The 25,510-nt window shown below is 37.2% G+C and overlaps 1 protein-coding gene across 2 annotated transcripts in view; it reads left to right on the forward strand.

Moving 5' to 3' along the window:
* TRHR (thyrotropin releasing hormone receptor) overlaps window positions 1-25,310 on the forward strand; it is a 39,572-nt gene extending 14,262 nt beyond the window's left edge. For both annotated transcript variants that reach the window (XM_077846986.1, XM_077846987.1), the window contains exon 3: window positions 17,967-25,310. In XM_077846986.1, coding sequence (XP_077703112.1) covers window positions 17,967-18,374 — 408 coding nt within the window. In that variant the 3' untranslated portion in view covers window positions 18,375-25,310. The remainder of the gene's footprint in view (window positions 1-17,966) is intronic.
* The last annotated feature ends 200 nt before the right edge of the window (window positions 25,311-25,510 follow it).

Below are 25,510 nucleotides of genomic sequence, written 5' to 3' on the forward strand. Positions count from 1 at the left end.
TACAAGGAAGGATGGGAATAGGCTCCAATTCAGGGTAAATTTACAGAAATAGTAAACTAGAGATTATAAAGTGCTAGGATGGATCTCCAGCTATTTCTCTGTTAATCAATTAAGAGCAATCAAGTCAATACTTTTGTATAAACCAACTCTGTGCACAGTGGAAGTATTATCCTGGTTGAATTATTACAATCCTTTCAATGTGTTATTATAGGAAATGGGAAAATCGTGGAGGTAAGGACAGATTTGCCCCTACTCATCTATGATTTCTTTGAAAACCTACTATGTATCAGGCACTGGGTTATGTACTAGGATACAAACGTGAACAAGTTAGAACTCCTGCTCACAAAAAGTTGACAGTCTAATAGGAAACACAGGAAAGGAAACTGATAATTACAACTGTAAAGGAATAAGTATGATCATCAAAAAAAGCACAGAGTGGTGTACTTTTAGTTCTACTGACCTAGATGGCTTGGCGACAGATGGGCATCAAAAAGGCTTTCTGGAAGAGAATTCCTAAGCTTCACCTTGCAAATTAATAGAAATTTTGTAGGTAAAGAAGGGAATGAAAATGGTTTATGCAGTGGAAACTATACAGGGAAAGGCCAGGGGCCCAGAAAGGAGAACCGTCTGTCCGAGAAGTGCACATAGCCCATTAAGACTAGACAACAAAAGCTGAGAATGATGAGACAGGCAGGGATCAGGAAGCAAAGTCTTTAGCTAGGATACTGAGGGATTTGTACAGTATTCTAAGGGCTATGTAAAGTCTCTGGAAGATTGCAAGGTGAGGCATATTTTAATCAGATCTGTGCTTGAGGGAGATCACTGTCTTCATGTAGGCAAAGGACTGGACCAAAGTAAGGGCATTTGTTAGAAAAGGACTGCAACAATAGGGAAAAAATAATCTGGATGATTCTGCAAAGGCTTCACATAATGAAGTCAATGGCAGTAAGACTAGAAAGAGATACATTTGGGATCTAATCAATAGACTTGGTATGAGTAGATGTACAGAAAGGGGGAGAGAAGGGAATCAAAGATAAGTTACTTGAGCCATTGAGAAAGTGGTGTGATGGTTGAGATTCTGCATTCTAGAGTCTTATGCCTCACAACAGAACCAGGGTTGGCCACTATGTGATGTGAGCCAGTTAATTTGACTCATTTTGTGTGTCTATAAAAGGGATGCTAACAATGGACCTATCTTTCAAGGTAATTATTAGGATTTAGTGCTAAAATCCATATAAGGCATCATGCATGGTGCCTGGAACATGGAAACAATAAACACTAGGTACTATTATTATTAATTGGATAGTGTAATTTGCCTGAATGAGGACATTGGTGGAGGAACACATTTCAGGGCAGTGAGCATATTAAGTTCAGCTTTGCCCATGTTGCATTTGAAGTGTCTAGAAAATACAAAGGTACAGTTTAAAATACAGATTTAGGGCTTATAAGAAACACCTGGACTGGAGATACAGATTTGGAGCAGTCACTATGCAGATGGTTTGCTGGGGACTCTGGGGTAGACATGGTTATTGGGGGAAGTTTTGTGGAATAGAAAAGAAACCCTGGAGGAGCTAGAATTCTGGGGATAATGAGATGAAGAGCCCATAAAATAGACAAATAAAAGGAATAAATACAATAAAAAATAAATAAAAGGAATTACCAGAGGGGGGAGAAAGAAAGCCAGGAGAAAGTAGAGTCACAAAAAACAAAGGAGGAGACTTTCCATAGAGGTCAATAGAAAGAGGTAAAGATAACTGAAAAACCATCCAAAACAGGCATTGGCAGCCCTTGTGAGTACAATTCCCATAAAGTGTTAGAGGGACTACGTTAGATTTTATGAAGTTGTGAATGAATGGATTGGAGGGGGCGGGCAGCAGGAAACCGGGCAAAGAGTAAGAGTAGACAACTTTTAACAAATTTGTTTGTGAGATAGAGGGGTAAGTGGGGAGTGTACAGTAATGAAAGGGAGAAAAAAAAGTCAGAATATTTTATTTTATTTTGTTTCCTGCGTAAGACAGGAGAAACCTGAAGCTTTAAAATCCTGATGGAAAGAGCGAGCAGAGTGGGAGGAATTACTTGCAGATACATGAGCCAGACTCACTGTTGATAGGGCTGGGTCCATCCCACAGGAGGCACGAGGGGATACCAGCAAGAGCAAAGGCAAAGCCATGATCTTGGAGAGGAGGCAGGACTTCTTTCCTTACCTATGAGCAGGGATTGCATCTAATTCACCATTCCATTTGCAGCACCTAGCACAGTGTCTGGCATATAGAAGCACCAATGTCAGATAAATGGATAAATGAGTGACTTAAAGAGAATAAATGATATAGAAAAACAGATAAGGATGATCTTGGTTGCAGATTATTTTTAGGTTCTGGGGCAGGAGGTGGTTCGCTTTCACAAACTGGTCTCTCTTCTTGGTGAAACAGAATGGAAAATCATGGACTAAAAATGAAAAGACAGTGGCAGAGGGAGGGGGTATGAACAGAGGCACGGCAGTTCATTGTGAGAAGCAGGAGTGGTAGATGATAGGTAGAAGGATGACAGGATTAAGGCATTCATGTTTAGAAACAAGAAACTGGTATAATAGTAAATTACAGGAAAATCTGAATTTCTTAGTGACACCCAAACACTTTGTAGTGGTTCTGTTCTGGGATTCATTCCCAATAAATATCTTAAGCATGGATTAGGAAAATCCATCCCTCTGTTTGGGCAACCAAGGCACTGATCCTGAAGGTCTTTATGTGTGTGGTGCCATATGTACATGAGCCATTTCATTGTTCCCTCTTCTGTTACAAAGAATAACCCCCCACACAACCAGTACAATTTACACTTGGTGCTTCATTCCCTTTCATTGAGGCAAGGGTCTTATGATAAAGATAGATAGGATTTGATGCATTACCAAGGGCAGAAATTTCTTCATTTGCCACAAAGTTCCATCTGAAGCCCTGCCTCTAAATCCATAGAAGCCAGGAGCCTCAGTTGTGAATAGGACCAGTTCATGGACCATAACTCTTTCCTCACAATCTTGAGCTAGATCTCTCCTTTATCAGCACCCTCAGCTGATGTATCTGATGTTCACAGTCTTTTGCCGTCCCCTTAAACATCCTGGCTCTTTCTAACTTATCATTGAAGGACGCCAGAACATACTTAAAAGCAATTAGCCTTTGATAAAAGGAACATAACTCCATTTTGCAGATGGTTCTTGATTTTACTTTGCTACTGACTTTATCTCATAGGAAGAGGGCATTCTGAAGTGCAAACACTCTTAATAAACAGGGGTGGGCGGAATTGAGGGTGCTTGACCCTTCTCGTGCAGAAGCTAGCACACGGAGTTTCTGTGCCTCACTGAGACTCTTGAGATACAAAAGGCAAAAGCCAGAGAGGTTCCACAGAATAACCCTTCCTTTATCAGTGACTACATCCCACACGATGTTTGTGTATTCCTGAGAGGAGCTCTCCCAACTCAAGGAGTCTGTGTCGGCCACTCAAAATCCAGTGCAGACCCAAACTTCAGACAGGTGGAAAACCTGCCGTTACGGGCTGTGGCTTTTAAGCTAATGAATAGTTTCTGTTACTGGCTCCTTCCCAACTCTGCTCATTTCCTCAGAATAATTAATTAAGAATGGTTATTAAATCAAATCAGGCTTATTGTATTCATCCTAAATATGTTTTTTTTTTAAAGAATTTTATTTTTCTGAGAGAGATCATGAGCAAGGGAGAAGGGTAGAAGGAGAAGCAGACTCCCCACTGAGCAGGAGCCCAACTTGGGGTTTGATCCCAGGACCCTGGCATTGACCGGAGCCCAAGGCAAGTGCCCTAAACATGTTTTGATACAGACAATTATCCATGCATATACCACAAGTAAAAAATACAGTCTTGAATTTATTTTTTTAATCATGAACACTGAGGTCCTAAAAGAAAACTCATGTTCCTATTATGCCCAGTTAGAAGACAGAAAATTCTGGGCTGTGACAGTGTGAATAATCTTCTTAAATAATTTTTAATGATCACTAAGAAATTTTGGTAGCATTAGAGGAAGGTTCTCTAGTTTTTGCAAACCAAAACCTAAATGTAAGCCCACTTTCAGACAATCCTGCTGTCTTTCATAAAGAGTGAGAATAAAGCTATTGTAATTAGAAATGTATTTATTCAAGATCACCTTTCTGCCTCAGCTAAATTGACCCAATACGATCTCAGTATTAAGGATAGAGTCAAGTTCTTTAGTAACACTGAGGAATATAAAGAATTCTTCCACAAACAAAATTTATCATAAGGGTGACTTGAACTATGATAATTAGCTATGATAAAATTCACAAAACCATTTTTCCCTACAGAGCAATAGAAACACCTTCACAGAAGTAAAACATCTCAGTAAGTAAGATGTAAGTAAGATGTAAGTAAGTAAACATCTCAGTACATAGTCATGCTAGGGAAATGCTGTGCACGAAAGCCTCTTTAGTGAGCAGAGATTCATTCCCTGTGTACTAACTAGCCAATATTTCATACATATGCCATGCTTACAGTCATCAGAAAGATTTGAATATATCACACCTTAATAATGTATTGTAAATTTGCTATCAACTATTATTTTACTCCAAAGCCCCTGAGGAATAGGACATGTTCCCTCAGTACAGAAGCACATCTCCCACAAATTGTAAAGGGAGGCAATGTCGCCAACTCCCCAGGAGTGTGAAGTGTTTTGAAAAATTTTCCCAAGTGATCCTCAAAATCTCTGCATCCCAGTTTGAGTCACTGTTTAAATATTCTAGCTTAGATTCTTTAGTCAATATCATGCATCAGGTTACTTGTCTGGTCTCCCTCCCACCAGTGTAACCTAACCCGGAAAACAGTATGTCCCACTTACATGGCTGGTAGTCATGTGCTCACCTTCCAGACGGCTAGTATTACTGAGCTCGTACCGTGTGCTAGGTATGGTGCTCAGGGATTTTTGCACATCATCACATTTGTACCTGAACATGGGTATAAGTTATCATCTCAGTTTTAAAGATGAGGAGTCTGAGAGTTAACAGCATTAACCTCAAAGTCATCCAATCAAGAAATGGAAGAACAAGGGATCTAATCCTAGCATCTAATCCAAAGCCTCTGACAGTAACGTTACACTCTGCTCCCTCATGCACTTGCCCACAGTGCTAGTAACTCAGAGATGAGTACATATCTCATATATATATACATATGACGATTACAGTGATTCGTGTATTGCACAAAATGTGCTGAACACCTGCTTGGGTGTTCCTGGCACCGTTTTAGACCTTTGGAACACAGTAGTGAACAAATGAGACAAAGATCCTTGTCTTGTGGAGCTTACATTTTAAGGAAAATGGGAAAACAGAGAATAGATAAACACAGTATATAAAATACAAGTAGTATATCAGATATTGGAGAAAAATTAAGCAGATGAGGAGGATATGAAATACTGAAATAGGAGGGAGGTGGTTTTAAATAGGGGAGCAGATATATAAAATAAATAGCCCATTTTCAGAGTGCAGTGTTATTTTGATTCTATATGCAGACACTAGCAAATGTCATTTATAAATCAATGCCTGAAACAACAGGATTTTTCCCATTAATGAAATGTTAAAACACCATGCCAGCCTACAGAAGTCATTTAGCTTTTATGCACAGGAAGTATAGCAGTGATAGTATTCAATTATATTTCATTAACTTTTATAACACTTTTTTCTAGAAGAAAAGGCATTCTACAGTCTAATTCAGAACCGAAACATTTTTCCTATGGCGGAGATAGAGACCTCTAGGTAGGTCAGAGATTGAGAGAGGTTTGTGACAATGTTCTCTTACTTATATAGAACAGTGCTGGTTCTCTTCATTTTTGTAAGAGAAAATATGACGACATCTACCTAGTTCCATCTGAGAAATAAGAAACAGTTTCCTTTTTTAGGGACAGATAGGACAAGAGACTTCTATCTTTTTGGTGGTAGCCAGAGTGGTTAAAACACAGATGGGGGCAAACTGTCTGGATCAAATCCCAGTGTTGCCTACTTGTAAGTATATATGGGTTCTCTCATTTGTAAAATGGAGCTAATGGTATTACCTTCCTCACAATGCTATTGTTGAGATTAAATTAGCTAATATGTAAATGAAACACAGAACAGGATCTGATGCACAGTAAGTAATGAGTGATTTTAATTGTTAGTTTCAAAATTAGCTTTTCTTTTCTAGCATTTACTATGTTCCAAACACTACATAAGCACTTGATCAACATCATCTCATTTATCCCCACAACTCTGGGAGACAGGTAAAATTTCTTTCACCATTATTACTGAAGAGAAAACTAAGACTCAGAAATAGAAACGGGCCCAAAGTCCAACAGCTGTTAAGTGCTGGAGCTGGGATTCCAGCATAGAGTGGCTTCTGTAAAAGAGGATATTTGACATTGGAAAATTAGGAGAGTCTGATATGAGAACCAAGGGACTGGCTTGCTCTGGGCCAGCAGGACCCACCACCGTCCTCTCCAACTGGCTCCTGTACTGCTTTCTACACCATTCTTGAATTCATCACCCCAAAGAGCACACATCTTCTGGGAAAGTAGCTCCTAGGATTATTAAAAGTACCATATTAGCATAATTTTTTTAGGTGACATTTTTTAGAGTGATAATGCTCAAGGTAATTCTGCCATAAGAGAAGTCAAATTTTCCATCAAAACTTTGGCCCAGGGGCTCCTGGGTGGCTCAGCAGCTGAGCATCTGCCTTCGGCTCATGTTGTGATCCTGGCTCACAGGATCGAGTCCTGCATCAGGCTGCCCGCAGGGCTTCTGCTTCTCTCTCTCTGCCTATGTCTCTGCTTCTCTCTCTCTCTCTCTCTCTGTGTGTGTGTGTGTGTGTCTCTCATGGATAAATAAAATCTTAAAAAATAAAAAAGAACAAAACCAAAACTTTGGCCCACAAGCTGAGAGCCAGCATTATTTGATATTTCTCAGAGGATCTGTTCATATTTAGATGAATAATTTGAAGAAATTAGCCATAAATCACCATAGTAGTTTGAAATAAGTTATATGACATTTATCTGCTTTACCAGAAGTATTAGACTATTCCATTGGTTGGCAAGCTATGGTCATGGGCCAAATCCAGCTCCCCTGCTTGTTTTTCTAGCTAACCTTCACAGCCATGCCTATACATCCATGTGTTGTTTGTGGCTGCTCTCATAGTACAGTGGCAGAGTTGAATAGTTATGACAGAGACTGTGGGACCCCTAAAGGCTAAAATACTTACCATTTGGCTCCTTATAGTCAAGGTTTGCTGACCCTTGAACTATTCGTATTTAAAAGTTTATTTGTGGGGCAGCCCCGGTGGCGCAGCGGTTTAGCGCCACTTGCAGCCCAGGGCATGATCCTGGAGACCCTGGATCGAGTCCCACCTCAGGCTCCCTGCATGGAGCCTGCTTCTCCCTCTGCCTGTGTCTCTCTGCCTGTGTCTCTCTGTCTCTATGAATAAATAAATAAAATCTTTAAAAAAAAGTTTATTTGTGAAAATATATACTCAGTACAGGTACGTGGTAGGTGTGTGGGAAATAAATTAAAATACATATTAAATCAATATAACGAAAACAAGAATTATCTCAAAATCACCGAAAACAGGAAGGTTCAAGCTTATCGCAGGCAGCCTAAATTAGTAGCTAGTGTATTCCCTAATGTCATCTTGGCTCTTTATCCCCTGAAGAAAATACTTTGCCCATTATATGGGAGAATCCTTGATTTCAATGGGCTCTAAAAATACAAATTTAAGATGCAGAGTGACATCCAGAAAAATGGTTTTCTACAGCTTCATGAGGGACAGAAACCACACATGACTAGATGTGACAGCAGACAGAGAAGAATGACTGTCAGAGTGGGTTTGTATCTTTTAAAGACAAACCCCACTTTGGTATATATTAATACACTATCAATCAACATCAGTAATGGGAAATGACCTCAGCATAAATCATATTGACTTAGCATCTCTTTAGTTCTTCACATTTCCTAAGTTCTTCATAACATTATATCCAACAATTATTTATTTCTACAGAATAACAAGCTGTTTTCCAGAAAATTTTCTTCATCATGATTCCAGTCTGATCTATCATGCCCCATCTTGAGACTGAATCTTTTCACATTGATTTTAATTGTTAACTTTAAAGCATTTTTTTAATGCCAAACCTTGATTCAGGGGCTTGAGATAAAAATATGCAGTACACAGTATTCTTGCCATCAAGATCTTACATATCAGAAAAGAAATCAGACCCAAAATAATAATGGCATTTGTGATTAGGACTGGAAGTACCAAACAACCACATGGAACTACATGGAAGAAGCAATATGTAGGGTAGCATTAGTGAATTGTCATTCATTCATTCATTCATTTCTTGAATATATAAATACATTCAGCACCTACTAGGTGCCAGATGTTCATGTTGCTCCTTGCATGTTGGGTAGGGCAGGGATCCTCAAGAAGCCATCATTCTACAGATGAGAGAGACAAGAAACAAACAGATGATGCAATAGGATTCTCTCAGAATGGGATTGTTAGTACATAGAAATAAGCAGGAAGAAATGAGAGAAAGGAACCTAGGGAAAGATTAGTACTGAAAACTCTCCAGAAAGTTAATATTCTCTTCTCTGGATATCATTCTCTTTATCTTTAAAATGAAAAGAATGCCTACTTCATAAATACTGCAAAGATTAAATAATTCAATAAAGTCCCTGATACTATGTTTAAGATATATTGAACACAGTAAGGAATTATTATTTGCTGTTGTTGTCAGAATCTTCTCTTTCATTTAGTTAAATCCTCCACATTTTCCCAGAGATGATTAAAACGATCTGTTATTTATTTATTATTTTGATCTGTTATTTATTGAAGACAATACTCTATGTGGGCCCTTTACATAAATTATCTCATGTATTCTTTACACTTACTCCTATTTCACAATGAGTATACTGAGGCTTATAGGCATGAGATATCTTGCCCAATTTTATACACCTAGAAAGACACAGAACTAGAATTAGAATCCAGCCTGTTCCCTCAACCACTATGCTAATACTATCTGGACAATACCATTAAAAAGAAACTAATGACTTAATAATCTATGGTAAGGGGCACCTGCATGGCTCAGTTGGTTAAGCATTTGCCTTTAGCTCAGATGATGATCCCAAGGTCCTGGGATTGAGCCCTGCATCGGGCTCCTGCTCAGTGGGGAGCTTGCTTCTCCCTCTCCTTCTGCTGCTTCCCTTGCTCGTAGACTCTCTCAAATAAATAAATAAAATCTTTTAAAAATTAAATAAATAGAAATAATCTATGGTAAAAGCTTGGACTTCATAGCACAAGCCCAGCATGCTGCAGTTTGCATCGTACACCTTGTAGACTCATACAGATTTTTAGTCAAACGGGTAAAAGCAGATAAATGCAAAGTAGCTCCATTCAATCTGTTAGGTGAACAAGGGGTGATAAAGCTAGCACCTCTTTACCAAGGAAGCAGATTTCAAGACATGGTAGGGAATATAATAGCACCTTGTATTAGAAAGGTGTATAATTTGTTTCAATGTGTTTTCACATCCTCTTTGCAATTAATCCTCAAACATATTATATTCTCATATTAACTGAGACATCAAGGCTCAGAAAGCTTTGAGTGGTGATGATTGGCAAAGCTGACATTTCAAACCAAGTCTTCTGATTTTGAGTCCCATGGTTAGCCCATGAGAGAACTAAAAATCAGTAAAAAGTGCTGAATTTATGACTTGCTGAAGGAAAGAAACTTATTTTCTCTATTTGGCTGTTTCTGTGAGTTCTTTTGGGATAGCTAGAAAAGTTACTCTGTAACTCCAGATAGGCCCAATCATGGTAGAGCTGGTCTCTTCTGAGAGAAACCCAGGTAGAGAAGGAGTTAGCTGCCTTCCAGCTGCTCTTAGCACTGTGATAAGGCACTTTGTCCAAGATCTTTAGGAGCAAGACCACTAAATGCCCATTAAAACTTTGGCAGCCTTGAGAGGTTCACTTCTATTTAGAGATTACCTCTCTTCCCCTCCATCATTCAGAGTTTACATTTTAAAACATTCTCATTGATTTCTCATCCCCTGCTGGGTGAGCTGAGGGATTGTTTGTCTGTATCACTGTCTACGTTGTTATCCTCACCAGGCTTTAGGGCCAGAGAAGCACAGGGGAGAGATGAGATTGGGAAATATCTCCCTCAGAAAGAATCAATATCTTCGTAGAAGTGTTAGAGCCAGCAACTGGTTGCCCAGCTCATAGCCAGCCAAGATCCCTCATTCAGAATTTCTAAGGACTGGGACCAAAGAGAAAAATGATCAGGAGAAGTAAACACATCCTAGAGAGCGAAGGTAAGAAAACCAACATAAGATGATAAGGCAGTCTTTTCCACATGCTTACTCATTCACCAGTAATTTACCTGGAAGAGAGAGCATTTAGGAAAGGCTAAGTAGCACACTCAACCCCAGACACACTGTAGCATTGTTCCAGGATGGCTCTTGAAAGAATTTAGTGACATTTTATTTTCTACAGCTGTTATTATAATTTAAATCCCAATTCTCCTTCCCAGCATGTTTCCAAATATCGGCCTCCTGTGAACAAGAAAACATCAAAGCAACAGAAGGGAAGCCATCCTTTCCTTTCCTACTTCTATCAGACTGTAACCAACCCTGAAACCTCCACACTACAATAGTTGCTAATGTTGCGGGAAGTTTTGTGGAGAATCCTCCAAAACTACATTTTGCCTAGCGCCAGGCTGTTTTCTACTGTTACCAGGATAGCCCACAAAACAGAAAACTTTCAAAAAACATGTTCCCTCAGAACCTAGTGGAGGGAATGGGATAGCTCTGTTAGGTCCTGAGCATAAACTCTTGGGTAGAACTAGGAATTCATTTTTTAAGTTCTCTGTTCCATCCACTCAGTCTTCACCACTTCCAAACTTTCATCCTACCTTTTGTTTTTCAGTTTTGCAAACTTCAAAAAAATTTTTTTTTGCGCGCAATTCAAGGTAAGTGTAGAGAAGAGCATAGGGAGACTTTGCAGTGAAATATACTTGCTCTTAAAGTGTGGCTTTTATTCATAAGCATGTGACTCGGCATCAGTCTTATCCTCTATAAAATGCAGATATATTAGGGCTGATATGAAGAAAATACCAAGCACACTGCCCAGCACATAGTAGGCATTGCATATATCTGAATGTTCCTACTCCCTTCCATCCACTAATTCCTACTGCTAGATTAGAATGCCGTCCATTTTCATCCCTATTTCCTCATTCTAGACTGAAACATGTTAAGAAATACTGCACAGTCATCCTCTAACAGACTCAGAGATTCTGAGATTCTCAGAAAGTGAGACTGACAGCCGCTCAGGGTCTCTCTTATCCTGAAAGGTTTTGGTATGATTTAGCCCTGAATTCTAGTTCCACTAATAGCTCAGTGTCCATCATGTTTTCCACTCTCCACTCTTTGTACCTTTCCCTAACTTTGCTCTTGAAAGAAATTATGGGCTTTGAGGGTTCATTCCTACAATCAGACTTGGGTGCAGAGCTCTCTCTGTTTCCCATGAGGGTCCTCATACTTGGTATTTGGTGATGCTTAGTAAAGCATCTGGGGGTGTCATGGAGGAAGGGTCGCATGGTGTTCTACATGGAAATATGTCCTGTGTAATTCCACCTCTCAACTGTCCTCGTATATCTGACCAAGGGCAGTGCCAGCTCATGACCATACTGGCACATGCAGCCCCCATCCTAGTATATAGAGCCCACTTGCTTTTCCCCACAAATGCCTCACTCAGAAAACAGCTCTGCTTGACAAGTCTGCTTTCTCAGCACCCTTACAATTGTGGAGACTTTTTTTTTCTATTTCAGATATACTACTCTTATAAATTCATACTTAAAAATATTGTATCACTATTTATTTCCCTAATTCCTACTTCTCCCTTAATCTCTACTTCTTCCTCAAGCTTCACTGAATACAACCAAAATTTCTCTACTATGAATCTCTGCTACTATTTTCATGGACATTTTAAAATCAGAATAGAGTCCAGAAAGTACTCTGTAATTCTAGCCAGAATGGCTCAAAGTTCTTAATGGAATACTTAGATATAAAAAAAAAAAAAAAAAAAAAAGGAATACTTAGATATAGTACTTGACAGGTGGAGTCAAGAACCCATGCATTAGCATCACGAGATGGCTTCTTGCCAACAAATCTTTAAGTAATCCATAAGCAGGATTTGACAGTCCATGATCTCTCCACCATGAATCACCACTCAGACCTTATTCACTTTTATTGTATTTTAACTGACTTTGAGTTGATTCCAAACCCTTTGGTGCCTCCATCATTCAATTTTTTAAAATCCTACCAATGATCTCATTCCATAGTACAAAAAACCTCACGTTGATTATAACCGTCTTTTAAAAATTGTCAGACTCTAAGTCAAAACAAGGCAGAACACTGGAAGAAGAAAATCCCAGAGCTCCCAATCAGTGTAGAAGCTTACCTAAATTCAGACCTACATAATTGTCTCTTCAAGTTTATTCTTCAACTGGCTCAATTAATGTAACAAAATGCAAAGGGTCATTGATCACTTTGCTGAAGGCCATCTGAGAGCAAAATATTCCCAGTGACAGAACACTTTGTTAAAATGCAGCAGTGCAGGAGAACATGGACAGGATCCAAACACAGAACATATTGTTACTCTTTAAAGAATGGCTTTAGAATATTAAAGCTAACTGTTTTGTATTCATTAACCAAGAGAATGTTTCCAGAAGGAAGTACACTTTTGAAATTGGGAATATTCCAGCCAGAAGTACAAGAACTAGAACACTTACTAATTTAAAGAGTCCTAAACCTACATATACCTCCACAATTATATTTTACATTTGTGAAAAACAAATATTTATTCAGTAATAATTCAGCTGCGCATTGAGCACTTGTTATGTGGGAAGCATATTTACTAAGGACTTCTCCCAACCTTTTGAATGTTAGAGAGCCAATATAAGTTTATTGATTTACTGTGATCATGAAACCAAAACCAGAACTTTGGTGTTATAGAATGTGGGATCCAAAACAAGTAAAGAGCCTATGATCCACAAATTAGTTACCTGCTATGACAGTCTGGAAGATCTTTCATTGTAAAAATGGTAAAGAGAAAAAAAAAAATGGCAAAGAGCCTTCCAACACAAGTTACTGATATGGTTATCATCTCCCATTACATAGCTTTGCCCTTTTAGTTTTAAGAAAGCTTTTCCACAGTATTTAAGGTTGCCCTGAAATCTTTATCTTCTACCACTGAATTTCAGCTAAATATTTGAGTGGACCCTGGTACCTGTTATAAAATAATTTTTATTTCAGCATTCCTCTTAAAACGTCTATAGATTCCATCTTTAAATTGACAGTACTCCTTAAAGGGGAGTCAGTTATTTGCTTTCTTCCCAAGGTAATGCTCCAACACATCTCTATGATTCAATTTCTTCAATAATATTTCAGTAAGAATGCCCTTAAAGGGAAAATAATAAAAGGTTAGGAAGCCAGGGTTCTGGATCTAGAGATACACCGTGTTCTTAATTTGCTACAGGAAGTTAAAATGAATTCTAGTAATTTCTTCAGCATTTCAGGAAGCTACATCATCCCTGTGAACACAGCAATTAAGGTAATTACTGACAATCACTGCTATCAGCATTGACTCTGTTCCTATAGTCTATCAGCACTTGAGGAATAGTGTGCTCCAGGTACTATCTCCCTTTACCTGGCCTTACCTTCCCCAAATAACAAAACCCAATTATGTGGAAATAATCACAAACATGTCTGAATATTGTGTTAACATTAATAACATATAAGTTAGATTTTCTTAGAATGTTGGAAATGGAGAAACTTTGGGGAGGAATACAGATTGTACATTTACTGACTCTGGGAAATGAGGTTCAGACATTAAGTCATGTGATCCACCCAGAGAGGGATTGTGAAACCAAGATGTTACAAGCCAATTCCAACTCTTTCTTCCATATCCACCACACTTTGCCACTCACGGGCATACAGTGGTATGCCGCAGCCTGTCTCTCTCAAGGAAGAATGTCTAGATAATAGCAAGACCTGTGACCATGCACAGAACCTTTTCTGAATCATACACAAAATCAAAAGTCAGAATTTTTCTCTGAATCATTACAAGAATTCCAACTAAAACTTCCAGAGAATTGAGGTATCAACCAACTGCTTATGACTTCCCAGACAGACTAATAATCTCTGATAATTAATCAAAATGTCCCCAAAAACCAGGTAACCAGATTCTCACGAATGACATGCTACTAATTGGACTGTGGCCCCAAAAATAGAAGTTCCCATTTTATTTTTTATTCTATTTTATTACCTCTGCATTTTAAGTTTTATTGTTTACTTTTTTTTCCCCTGAATGAATGAGCCCTATCTGCCTTTCTTCTCCCTAATCAGTACTTTATAAATGTAGCATTGTGATGAGGGGCAAAAAACATGCATAATCCCAGGGCTACCAATGATTCCTGCCGAAAAATATTACCCCTTCCAAATATTTCATAAACATTATTTACAACAATTAGAAGTCTTCAACTTGGTATATATGTTGACTTCTGTAACTATCTAGAAAGAAAACTAGATGTAATATCAAAAGACTTTAATCCAATAACTAGCATTGCTGTTTGTATTTATATATGTAAATTGTATGACCTTGTTTCTCTGCTTCTCTGAAATCAGTCTCCATCCCTCATCAATGAAATGGGAACTATAACACTTGTCCTATAGGTCACATAGGGATATAAACACAAAATGGCTTGCTGACCATGAAAGTACTTGGTTAATTCCAAGGAATTAAACAATTAGCTGCCACTAGGACTCCACTCAGGATTCAGGGAATTGACAAGAAAGGTAGAATTTTCCCCTGCATTATCTAGATATCTTAGATTAAGTGTGGCTGAGAAAAAAGAGAATATATTATACAAGTGTTTTTGTATGTATGATTGAGAAGAGGCCAACCTTACCACTTGTGCACCCCCATACTATTCCCTATTCAGTTATCTTTCTTTCAATTATCTCTCTTTCTCTCTCTCTCTCTCTCGGATCACAAATTTCCCCCTCTCTGTGGCACTGTTCCCCAAGCAAACAAAGATATAATATCTTCCATTAAAAAAAAAAATAAATTGACTCTGCATCTCCCTCTGGCAACCCTTCTATTTTGCCATCCTTTTTCCAGCAAAAGTCCTAAAAATATATGTTTACAGTCACTATCCACTTCTTCCACCTTCTCTTGAACCCACTCCAAATAAGCTAGCCTGATAAATGAAAGTTTTTATTAGTATAAATGAATAATACATTTCTCCAAAAATATCCATTTCTTCTTGTGTTTTTCTGTCTTGCAGTTTTCCAGTTTCCAAGAGCAGCCTAAGACTATGTCCCAAGTGTTTTAGATTTGTCTTTATTCTGTATCTTTTTTGAGTCCTAATATGTCTAACCAATTCGTATTTTTCACTAGGTATTATATTAATAATTATCTCTAGGAATTGTTTCAATGATTAAATGTTTAATATTCCCAAATGGTTTATAACTTAAAAAGCAATATACAACCCAGGTATACACCCAACTTTTTAAGTTTATAACTTAACAAGCAATATACAACCCAGGTATACACCAAAGAAAACATATAACCACATAAAAACTTTTACATAGATGTTCATAGTAGTATTATTCATTACAGACAAAAAGTGCAAACTGCCCTCATGAATAGGCAAATAAAATGTGGCATATTCACAGGGTGGAATATTTTTCAACAATAAAAAGAAATGAAGTACTGATACATACCCCAATATGGATGTACCTTAAAACATTATGTTAAGTGAAAAAAGCCAGTCATACCACATAAGACTAATTTCGTTCGTATGAGATGTTTAAGAGGCAAACCTATGGAGTCATAAGTTTATTAGTGGTTGCATAGGGCAACAGAGGGCTGGGGAAGGTGAGAGTGACTTCTAATGTGTATAAGGTGTCTTTCAGGATGATGAAGATGTTCTAAAATTTGAGTGTAGTAATGGTTATACAACTCTATGAATATACTAAACACTCTTGAGTTGTACACTTCAAGTGAGTGAATTTAATTTATGTAAATTATATCTCAATAAAGCAATATATGAGGTTAGCATTAGTCATAAGTCAAGTTGATAACATGCACCCTTGATATATTGTGTTGAGAATGGCAGTTCACCTTGTGGCCTTCCTCCCCCAAATCCATAACTTCATTCTAAGCATGAGAAAAACAGCAGCCAAACTCAAATTGATAGATATTCTATAAAACACCTAACTGGTACTCCTCAAAACTATCAAGGCCATCAAAATTATGGCATTGGTTTGTTAATTGTGACAAATTCACCACACCCATATAAGGTGTTGAAAATAGAGGACTTTGGTATAAAGTATATGGAAACTCCATTATATTTGCAACTTTCCCATATATCTAACACTTTTTTTTAAAAAAAGCAATATACAAACCTTAGTTATTAGTTTTAGAACTTGTAGTAAAAGTCATAGTACTAGCAGTAGAGATAGTAGTTAATAATACAAGGATCCTTGCAGGTTGAAATAGAGAACCTAATTAGCCTGGTGTTTCACCTGGAGCACATATATGCACAGTTGAACTAGTGGCCCCTGAAGGAACCATAATCTCAACTTTAACAATCAGAAGATAGAAATCTATCCAGTTCACATTAAAAAAAGAAATGAAGAAAAATTGCTAGTAGGGTCTTTATCTGGAGGTTTTAAAATGATTACAAAAGGATGTATTGAGAAGGACTGAATCCAAATCATGCTCTTTGATGATCTGATCCTGGGCAATCTTGGATATTAACCTCATCCCCCCTATTGTTCTAGCTCCTGTGCTTTGTTTGTCTTTAGGAGTAGGGTCAGCTCTATGTAAAACTTCAAGGTTTGTTTTCTCTGTCCTGCATCTCCCTTGATCCTGCAGGAAAGCTGTGTGGTGGGAAGGGCAAAACCTTGGATCCAGGCTGACTTGGATTCCAATCCTGGCTCTGAGACTCTACCACTTCTGCCAAAGTACTTACCAGCATCTACGCTTCATTTTCTGATTTGCAAAATGAAAGATGCAATACCTATTTTGGAGGATTTTCAGCCTTTTAAATGTGATAACATATGTAAAGCAGCTAGTTGAGTGTCTGGCACATAGTAGACATTCCATAACCATTGGCTTATTTTAAAGACATTTTATCCTTTTCAGACTATTATGTTACCTCATTTGATTTAGGGGAGCAATATTGGCTCCATTTTACAGATGACGTATAAGGTTAAGATCATTTCTCAGCATCACATATAAGGTAAGTAAAGACAGGATTAGACCCTATGTCTCCTAACACTTGCCACAGACATTTTTGGAGGCCTGTGTCACATTCTCTTAGCTGGACTCTGATTTCAGCCATTGTGATAGTGGATGGTTCCTGCTTGCAGAGAACATCCTGCTTCCAGTATCCACTGTCCCCAGTCTATCTTCTCTGCCTCAAAGTCTCTAAAGCCCCCATGAGTTTCCATGCAGGAGAATCCTGGAAGTGTGGGCCTGTTAAAGCCCCTAAGGCAGTCCTCAACAAAGTGGGGAGATTGGCAGCCAGTGGATAAATGCCCCAGCCTCTCTTTCCCTGGAAAGATAATCCTGAAATGCCTTACTTAATCCAGAGTTGCCCCACAGAGGCAGCATCACAATAATACACCCTATTTTAGCTTTTCTTCTATCACAATCTCTCTTTTACCCTTCCTTAATCCTGCTTCCTGGGATGATCTCACAAACAAAACTGCATGCATTTATTTAAGTCCTTCTCTCAGACTACATCTTGGGGACTAATGGTTGGGATGGGAGTAAGGGGGAAGGTGTTTTATTTTCATTTGTTTGTTTGTTTTGTTTTCATTTGTGTTTGCACTGCATTTCTCTTTATTTCTCCATAGGTCACCAAGATGCTGGCAGTGGTTGTAATTCTGTTTGCCCTTTTATGGATGCCCTACAGGACTCTTGTGGTTGTCAACTCATTTCTCACCAGCCCTTTCCAAGAAAATTGGTTCTTGCTCTTTTGCAGAATTTGCATTTATCTCAACAGTGCCATCAACCCGGTGATTTACAATCTCATGTCCCAGAAATTCCGTGCCGCCTTCAGAAAGCTCTGCAACTGCAAGCAGAAGCCGGTAGAGAAACCCGCTAACTACAGTGTGGCCCTAAATTACAGTGTCATCAAGGAGTCAGATCATTTCAGCACAGAGCTTGATGACATCACTGTCACTGACACTTATTTATCTGCCACAAAAGTATCTTTTGATGATACCTGCTTGGCTTCTGAAATAACCTTTAGCCAAAGCTGATTCATGAATGAGAAGAAAATGGACCACAAAGTAAATGAGAATCTGTGCCGTTATCAACCCAAGAGGAAACAGCCAGTACTTGTACCTGGAAACCGAGCAGAAAAAGTCTTTAGTAGTGCTCTAATAAATCCTGGCCCAAGATATTTTAACCCATAGGAATGATTCATATTTTCCTTCTAGTATCACAAAATTGTTTCCCCCAAAATGGAGCAGATTTGTGAAGGAGCCAAATGATAGAAACTAAAAGTGTAGCTCTTTCCATTTAAGTTGAGAAATTCACTATTTTTCTGGGGCTTCAAAGCTTAGATAAAATTGAGACACTGATTTCACATTATTCATAATAAATGTAATTTCTCAAACTCCCCCAAATTATTTGTACATTTGATAATTTGGCAATGTTTCAATGTTTGCATCTAGCATTTCACTTTAACACAGCATAGTGCTATTTCATGAATATCTGAAACTACAGAGTAAAGTAGAAAAAAAATTTATTAAGTAAAAATGAGATTTCAAATATGTTCACTATACAAAAAAACAAAAACAAATGTCATAATGCTTATAAAATTCTGAGATAATTTTTTAAATTCAAGTGTAGTTGGCACACAATGTTACATTAGTTTCAGATGTACAACATAGTGATTTGACGGCTGTATACATTATGCCATACTCACCACAAGCGAAGATACCATCTGTTGCCATACAACATGGTTATAATACCAGCAACTATATTCCCTTGACTGTACATCTCATCCCGAGAGAATTTTTTATGTCTTATAAAGTAGATGTCATCATTCAACTCTAACGTAAAATAAACCTCAAAATAGCCAGAATTATAAGTTGAGAAGACATGAAGATTTGATTTTTAGATTAATCCAGCTCTTAAGCAACTCTTTGAGCCTCTTAAATGATGAGTGAGACAGGAGAAATATCAGATTAAGTAACTCTGAAGATACAAACTAACATGTAAGTAATTATTGAAAAGTAGAGCCAGGACAAGACCAAGTATGTAAAATAAGGGTTGGCTTTTTCTCTAAAATTTTTAAGGAAGAAAATCCTTTTCGAGCATTCTTGTGTATGTTACTGAGCCATGTCAAGTGAATCTTTCTAGTGAATCTAGCTTTAAAAGTCTGAAACATTCTCAAAAGTCTAGTTGCTATTCTAAGTCAGCCAAAGTCTGACTTACACTTCCAGATGAAGACTCCCCACGGAGGATAGAAGTCTATGGATTTTTAACTTGTCTGCAATTGCCCTTCCTGCCTGCCTGCTTGTCATTTGTAGGTTTGGGGTTTTTTTAGTTTAGTTTTTTTTTTTTTTTTTATGCAACTGATAGTTTGTTTACAGATTCTAAGTCAAAGCAATGCAGAATTCTGTTGGATTTACTTTCAATAGATCTAAAACTGATCTCATCTCATTATTAATATCTTTTTCTAGGTATGACTTAGACCTGCTATTCTATTCCAGTGATTATTTCAGGAGTGTGAATGTGAATCTGCCCAAGCCATAGGGTCAAGATCCAATTTAGTTTCTTCCAGATGGGTCACCACCTGGGATATAGCCAACCAGTATCTCCAAGTGTATCTCCTTGGTGATGGTTCAATAATAATTCATGTACTGGCTTCCCCAGATAATGGTATTTTCCCTCTTCAGCCTATATCCCTATTTCATGGATTTTTTGGAAACCTAATCACTGCTAACAATTACCCCTCCCCACCTTATTTATAAAGCATACATCATTTCTGTTTTGGAAACTTCAGTTTTAAAATGCTGCTACACAGAGTGTCTACTATCTAGAACATCAGACTAGAATATGCTTTTGGGAAAACTGGTCTTGTCTACTCCAGGAAGATATTCTTATCCTGTCACTATATGCAAGCAAACAAATGCAAGCAAATGTTTATGGGAAATACACTAAAAGTCTATCTGCATGACACCAAGAAATCTATTTTAACTGACTTTTCATCCTGGATTAAATATTAATCTTAATCTTAAAATCGTATGGATAGAAGCACCAGAGTGACCCAACCTCAAATCACACAGGCATATGTGCAGGTGCATACAAACATATATATACATGTACATAAATTACTTAACAGAAGGGATTGGACTATATTAGCTTTTTCATTAGGGAAAGGAACTGATATCATTGAGCATCTACTATGTCTCAGCCTTGCTGATAGGTACGCAAACCACATTATCTTCATCACAGTCTCACTACAGCTGTGATTTCCCTGATGATAAATCCAAGGATCAGGGATCAGGGATCAATGCAGCTTCTCTAAATTGTGTAGATATTAATAAGAGAAAATGTATCTTTCTTTTTTGTTTCCCTTTTTTTAAGCCAGCATGCTGATGGCAACTTGTGACCTGATGGCCTAAATAACTAAAAAATATAAATATTCTGCTGAGTGGTAATATTAGACATTGAAAAAATTACAGTTAATTTTACATGTCATACATGGAACACAATATGCTCTTCTCACCATTGGAAATTTAATTTAAGGGCTCAGCTTTTCCATTTCCACTTTTAAGGAGTTATTTGCTAATAACCTGTTAGTTTTAGACCACGTGGGAAATTCGAGGGAGCATAGTTCATAGTGTTTCAACTCCAAAGCAAATGCCATTATGAAATTAAATGTTCACATGCAAGATCCAATAGATAGTTGGGTTTACACAGAGGAGATATGGCTTTCTAAAGTATTATTTATCACACTACTAAATCACAAAGTATTTCCTTAAATCATCAAAATTTAATACTCCATCAAATGAAAAATTAAAAACTTGAAAAAGTTGCTGATGGAGGACAGTAATATTAAGGGTCTCCTTTAATAAAATCCTTTGGGTTATTTTATTACTTCCAATTCAATTAATTTCGGAGTGTCTTTGGCTAGATCTTGCACCTGAGGTAATTAGGTAAAGGTCACAGATCACAAATAAAACAAGCAAATATAAATTACCTCTTAAGACTTCTTCCGTCATTATTGTGAGTGTATTTCTAGAGCTTCACTCCAACACAAATATGCTGAAGAGAAATGAGAAAAGTCCAAACCATATTCATTCTTAAACAAGCTAAGTACACAGAACAATACACTTTGAAAATATTCCAAAACAAATGGCTGGTTTGAGCAAAACAACTGGTGAAGTAAAAGGAAAACTCTAACCATAAGGCTTAGTGTAACTGAATCTTAAACTCCTGTCATTTTCAGAAGAATGTGTTGGAATACTATGGGCAGTATGTCTTAGTAAAGCTGGGTCCATACAATTTTGGTCTGCTCTTAAAGATTAAAAGAGTTATCTCATTCTGCACTATGTTCAATCTGCAAACTTGATAGAAGAGAGACAATATTAACTTTTTGGAAGAAAAGGAGATTTTAAATTGTCCCCTTATGATCCTGTGAATTACATATGTACTATATTCAACATTATTTTTGCCTCTCAACTACAACTCAGAAAAGTGTTGGAATATTCATATATAGAGTAAGGAAACTAGATGTGAAAAAGAGCATCCAGAAACAACTGGTCAATCCCAGGTTCAAAGGAGACTTTTTTCAAATGCTTGGAATCACTCTTGGAAAAAGCAGAGGATGAAAACCTCAAGCAATTTGTTTTCTGTTTATCTATCAAAACCAAGACTTGGCTGAGGGAATGTATTTAGAAGAATATTCATGAAGAAGTCTTAAAGAGCTCTGTAATAACAAATACATTGTTCTCTCCTCCCCTCCTCCTTTCTCTCACTCCTCCTCCTTATCAAACTCTTATCTCTCCTATAAAACATGACTTTCCTTAGAGCAGGCAATTTCATCTGACTTCATTCAAGACTAAACCTGGACATGAACTCTCTTAAGGAAAAGTGTAAATATTCCTTCAAATATATTTATATGTAAGAAAATATTTTGTTCTGAAACATTTTCATATTTTCATAAAATCATGTCTCAAGTATGGAAAAATGTATACTTCTGACATTTCTATTTAACTGAAGTCCCTGTTTTCATGGTGGGGCTCAGGTGTAGAGTTGAGCCACTCGATGTGGCCTTTTCCTCACAGAAACAAGCAGAGGTTTTGCATCTCAGAGCTTCAGTGAGACCCCAATAGAAGAACACATCATATGTGAAAAACTACTACAGAAATGTGTTTAAGGGAACAAAAGACTCTTCCCATTTCTAAAGATCTCACAGTCCAATGAGGACAAACAAAACCAATGTGGCACCATCTCAAGATACAACTGTTGGCAATATTTAGAACATGAATTAGAGACGTCAAAAATGTTTTAAAGAAGCAATTGTTAAAATAATTTATGTGTTGTGATTCTATTTTGTGAACTATAATTAGAAATAGCAATTGTTCATTTCACTGATTACACAGGGGGAAAAGGTCAGATAAGGCCCTGTAATATTTTTTTTATATGTTTGGTCTGTAAGTATAATTTCAAATTACTCAGCAGAAAAGCTCATTTACAAAGTTGCACACTAGGGAATAGTCTTGTTGCTGAGATGGTTAGCACCAACAGGCTATGCTGACATAAACCAAATTTTGGTGGTTCGAATTTTGAAATTCAAATAATCTCTTTTGAAAAGAGTAGCCGTTAATGCTTGTATACAATATTGTTAGGCCTGTTTACCATCTTCTACACCAAATGCATTCATGGGAAGTCCAATCTGGGGTGATTGATTTATGTTCTAGAAACATGGTCTAGAAGAATAGAGGGATTCAGTGAAATGGTGCGGCTGGGACAGCGCATTGTCAGAACTGTCAAATCTGGATTCAGCAAGATTAAAAAAAAAAAAAGACAATTTTGTGGCCAATAAAGAGCAAATTCACATGATCACCTGTATGTCCTCATGGAAGAACATCTGCATCAAGTCCATACCACAGGCTCTCAACTAGAATAATGGAAATGAAAGCACTTTGAAAATTATAAAAGAAGGATAGGATAAGCAGTGGAGTTAGCTAGAGCTCCTGCAAACTTATTTGAGCCCCAAAGCAACACTCTTTAGTGATTATTTTGTTCCTCTCAGAATAATGGACTTAACTTGTATGCATATGACTGTTCTCTGAATTGCAGCAAAGGGAATATAAACTTTCTCAAGAATGTTATGGACTGATGCTGATAGAGACTTTCCAAAAAAGAAAAACAAATACAACATGGTATCAGAATAAGAATCTACCTAACTAGAGGTCTGAATTTAGAAGTCAGTAAGAACATTCTCTATATTCCTAGAATGGCATTAAATTCTCTAGGAAAGAAGCCAAGTGTTCACACCTTAGCCAGGAATAATAAACCAGTCCCACTTTGGTACACATAAGATGACCTGGAAGCTTATTTTAAAATACACTTTATTTGGCCCTGCCCCAAGAGATTCTCACTTATTATGGGATTTTGATGCCTTAGTCCTTGACCACACCTTGAAAACTACTGAGTCCTGATCCCTCACTAGGACCTTTAAAGTCATTATTTACTTCACAAATCGTAATAAGCAACTATATGGAAAACTTCTTGTGGGTAAGCCTATCTAATCTTTGTACTCCACAAATTATTTAAACTTGGATAATGCCCCTAGGTATCTGTTAAACTAATGACCAATCCCAAACTAAGGAATATATCTTAAATCTTCTGGTGATGCCCAATTTACCTATAGATCTGTCCTCACAATAAGATGACTAGTTCTATTTGGAGTTTGGGTTTCTTTGTTTTTAAACACTTTTTCAGCTCAGTGAAAGGCACTGCATTAAGTGTACTGGATCATAGAATTATCCCTTATATATACATAATGCTTGAAATTTCAAAAACAAGTCCACAGCCTAATTTAATAATGAAAAATAAAGGAGACCAACATATTCTTTCTGCCCTCTGGAGATTATAATTTAGTGACAACATACTAACAGAGAAACATATAAGAAATATAGAATACATAATTGGAAGCCAAGTTGTATGATTTCAGACTACAAATAACTGAGTGCTACAGAGAAAAGGAGGCATTAATGGGACCTGGAGTAATCAAGGAGGACTTTGGAGGAAAATTAGGACTTCTTTCAAGGAAACATTAGATTCAGATATTTAAAGGAAAAACAATACATGTGGGAGAAATAAGCTGAGTGGGGATAGGGAGACACAATAGATCTTAGAGAAATCTTCTGGACATTAAGGATAGCTACCCAAAACATGTCCATTTTATGAGGGATTAATGAAGAAAGACAGCTAGTCCTTTAATATTTGCCACTACAATAAAGCCCCAAGTAAGGGAAAAGTGAATGAAGTCAATTTATATCTGATGAGAAAATATTCCACCCATATACTATGAATATAAAGAGAAAAACAGCTTCTAGGTTAGCATGTTTGTTTTCTAATCTTTGTGAATTTCATTTATTATCTATAGAAAATATACTACACTATTCGTCTTATAGGTGTTATAATTCTAAAAGTGTTCTTATAGTCTTGATTTTCCAAGTGAAAAAATATATGTGTATACACATATATACAAAATATATATATATGTCTTTGTTTCTATATTATATTGTCACAATATATTTAAAAGTATTTATACCTGTATATATTATTCAGGGGTCCTTCACAACTCTGGACTTATCCAATTATGCTAAATATAGAAATCAGAGCTAGCTCAGGGACCTAGGCCCTTCATGAACTTAAACTTTAAGATGAAATCTAAAACTGAAGAGCATGTAGTGTTTAGCTTCAGATTACTTCTGACAACTTCATAGACTTGCATGTTGCTTATGATGTGCTCCTGAATGCATTGGCTTCCTTCTTATCAGTTTTACAAAGTTGTGTGCTGACTCGCTTCATCCCTTGGGAATTCACTGTTGTGTCCTTGTGGGACAAAGACTCTTCTATAAGAAAGTGCAGTATTATGTGTGCTGCTGTGGAAAACTATGTGTCTGTTCCAATATGTGTACTGTGAGCAATAAAGAATCAAACTGAAAGATCTAGCTCTTTAACTTTCTTTTCCTTCCTAATCATTTAATTTTTGTTGTGACTTAACCCTAAACCATTTGCCTAGAAGATTTTATTTTAATGGTACTCAACATGATCCACTGTGGGTTTGTTTGTTTGTTTGTTGAGATGATTATAAGTAATAGGCAGGTAGGCATTTCCCTCTTTAATAATAAATTTAATGTGTATT

The sequence above is a fragment of the Canis aureus genome, chromosome 14 (genome assembly GCF_053574225.1).
Source record: "Canis aureus isolate CA01 chromosome 14, VMU_Caureus_v.1.0, whole genome shotgun sequence".
NCBI classification, from domain to species: Eukaryota; Metazoa; Chordata; class Mammalia; order Carnivora; family Canidae; genus Canis; species Canis aureus.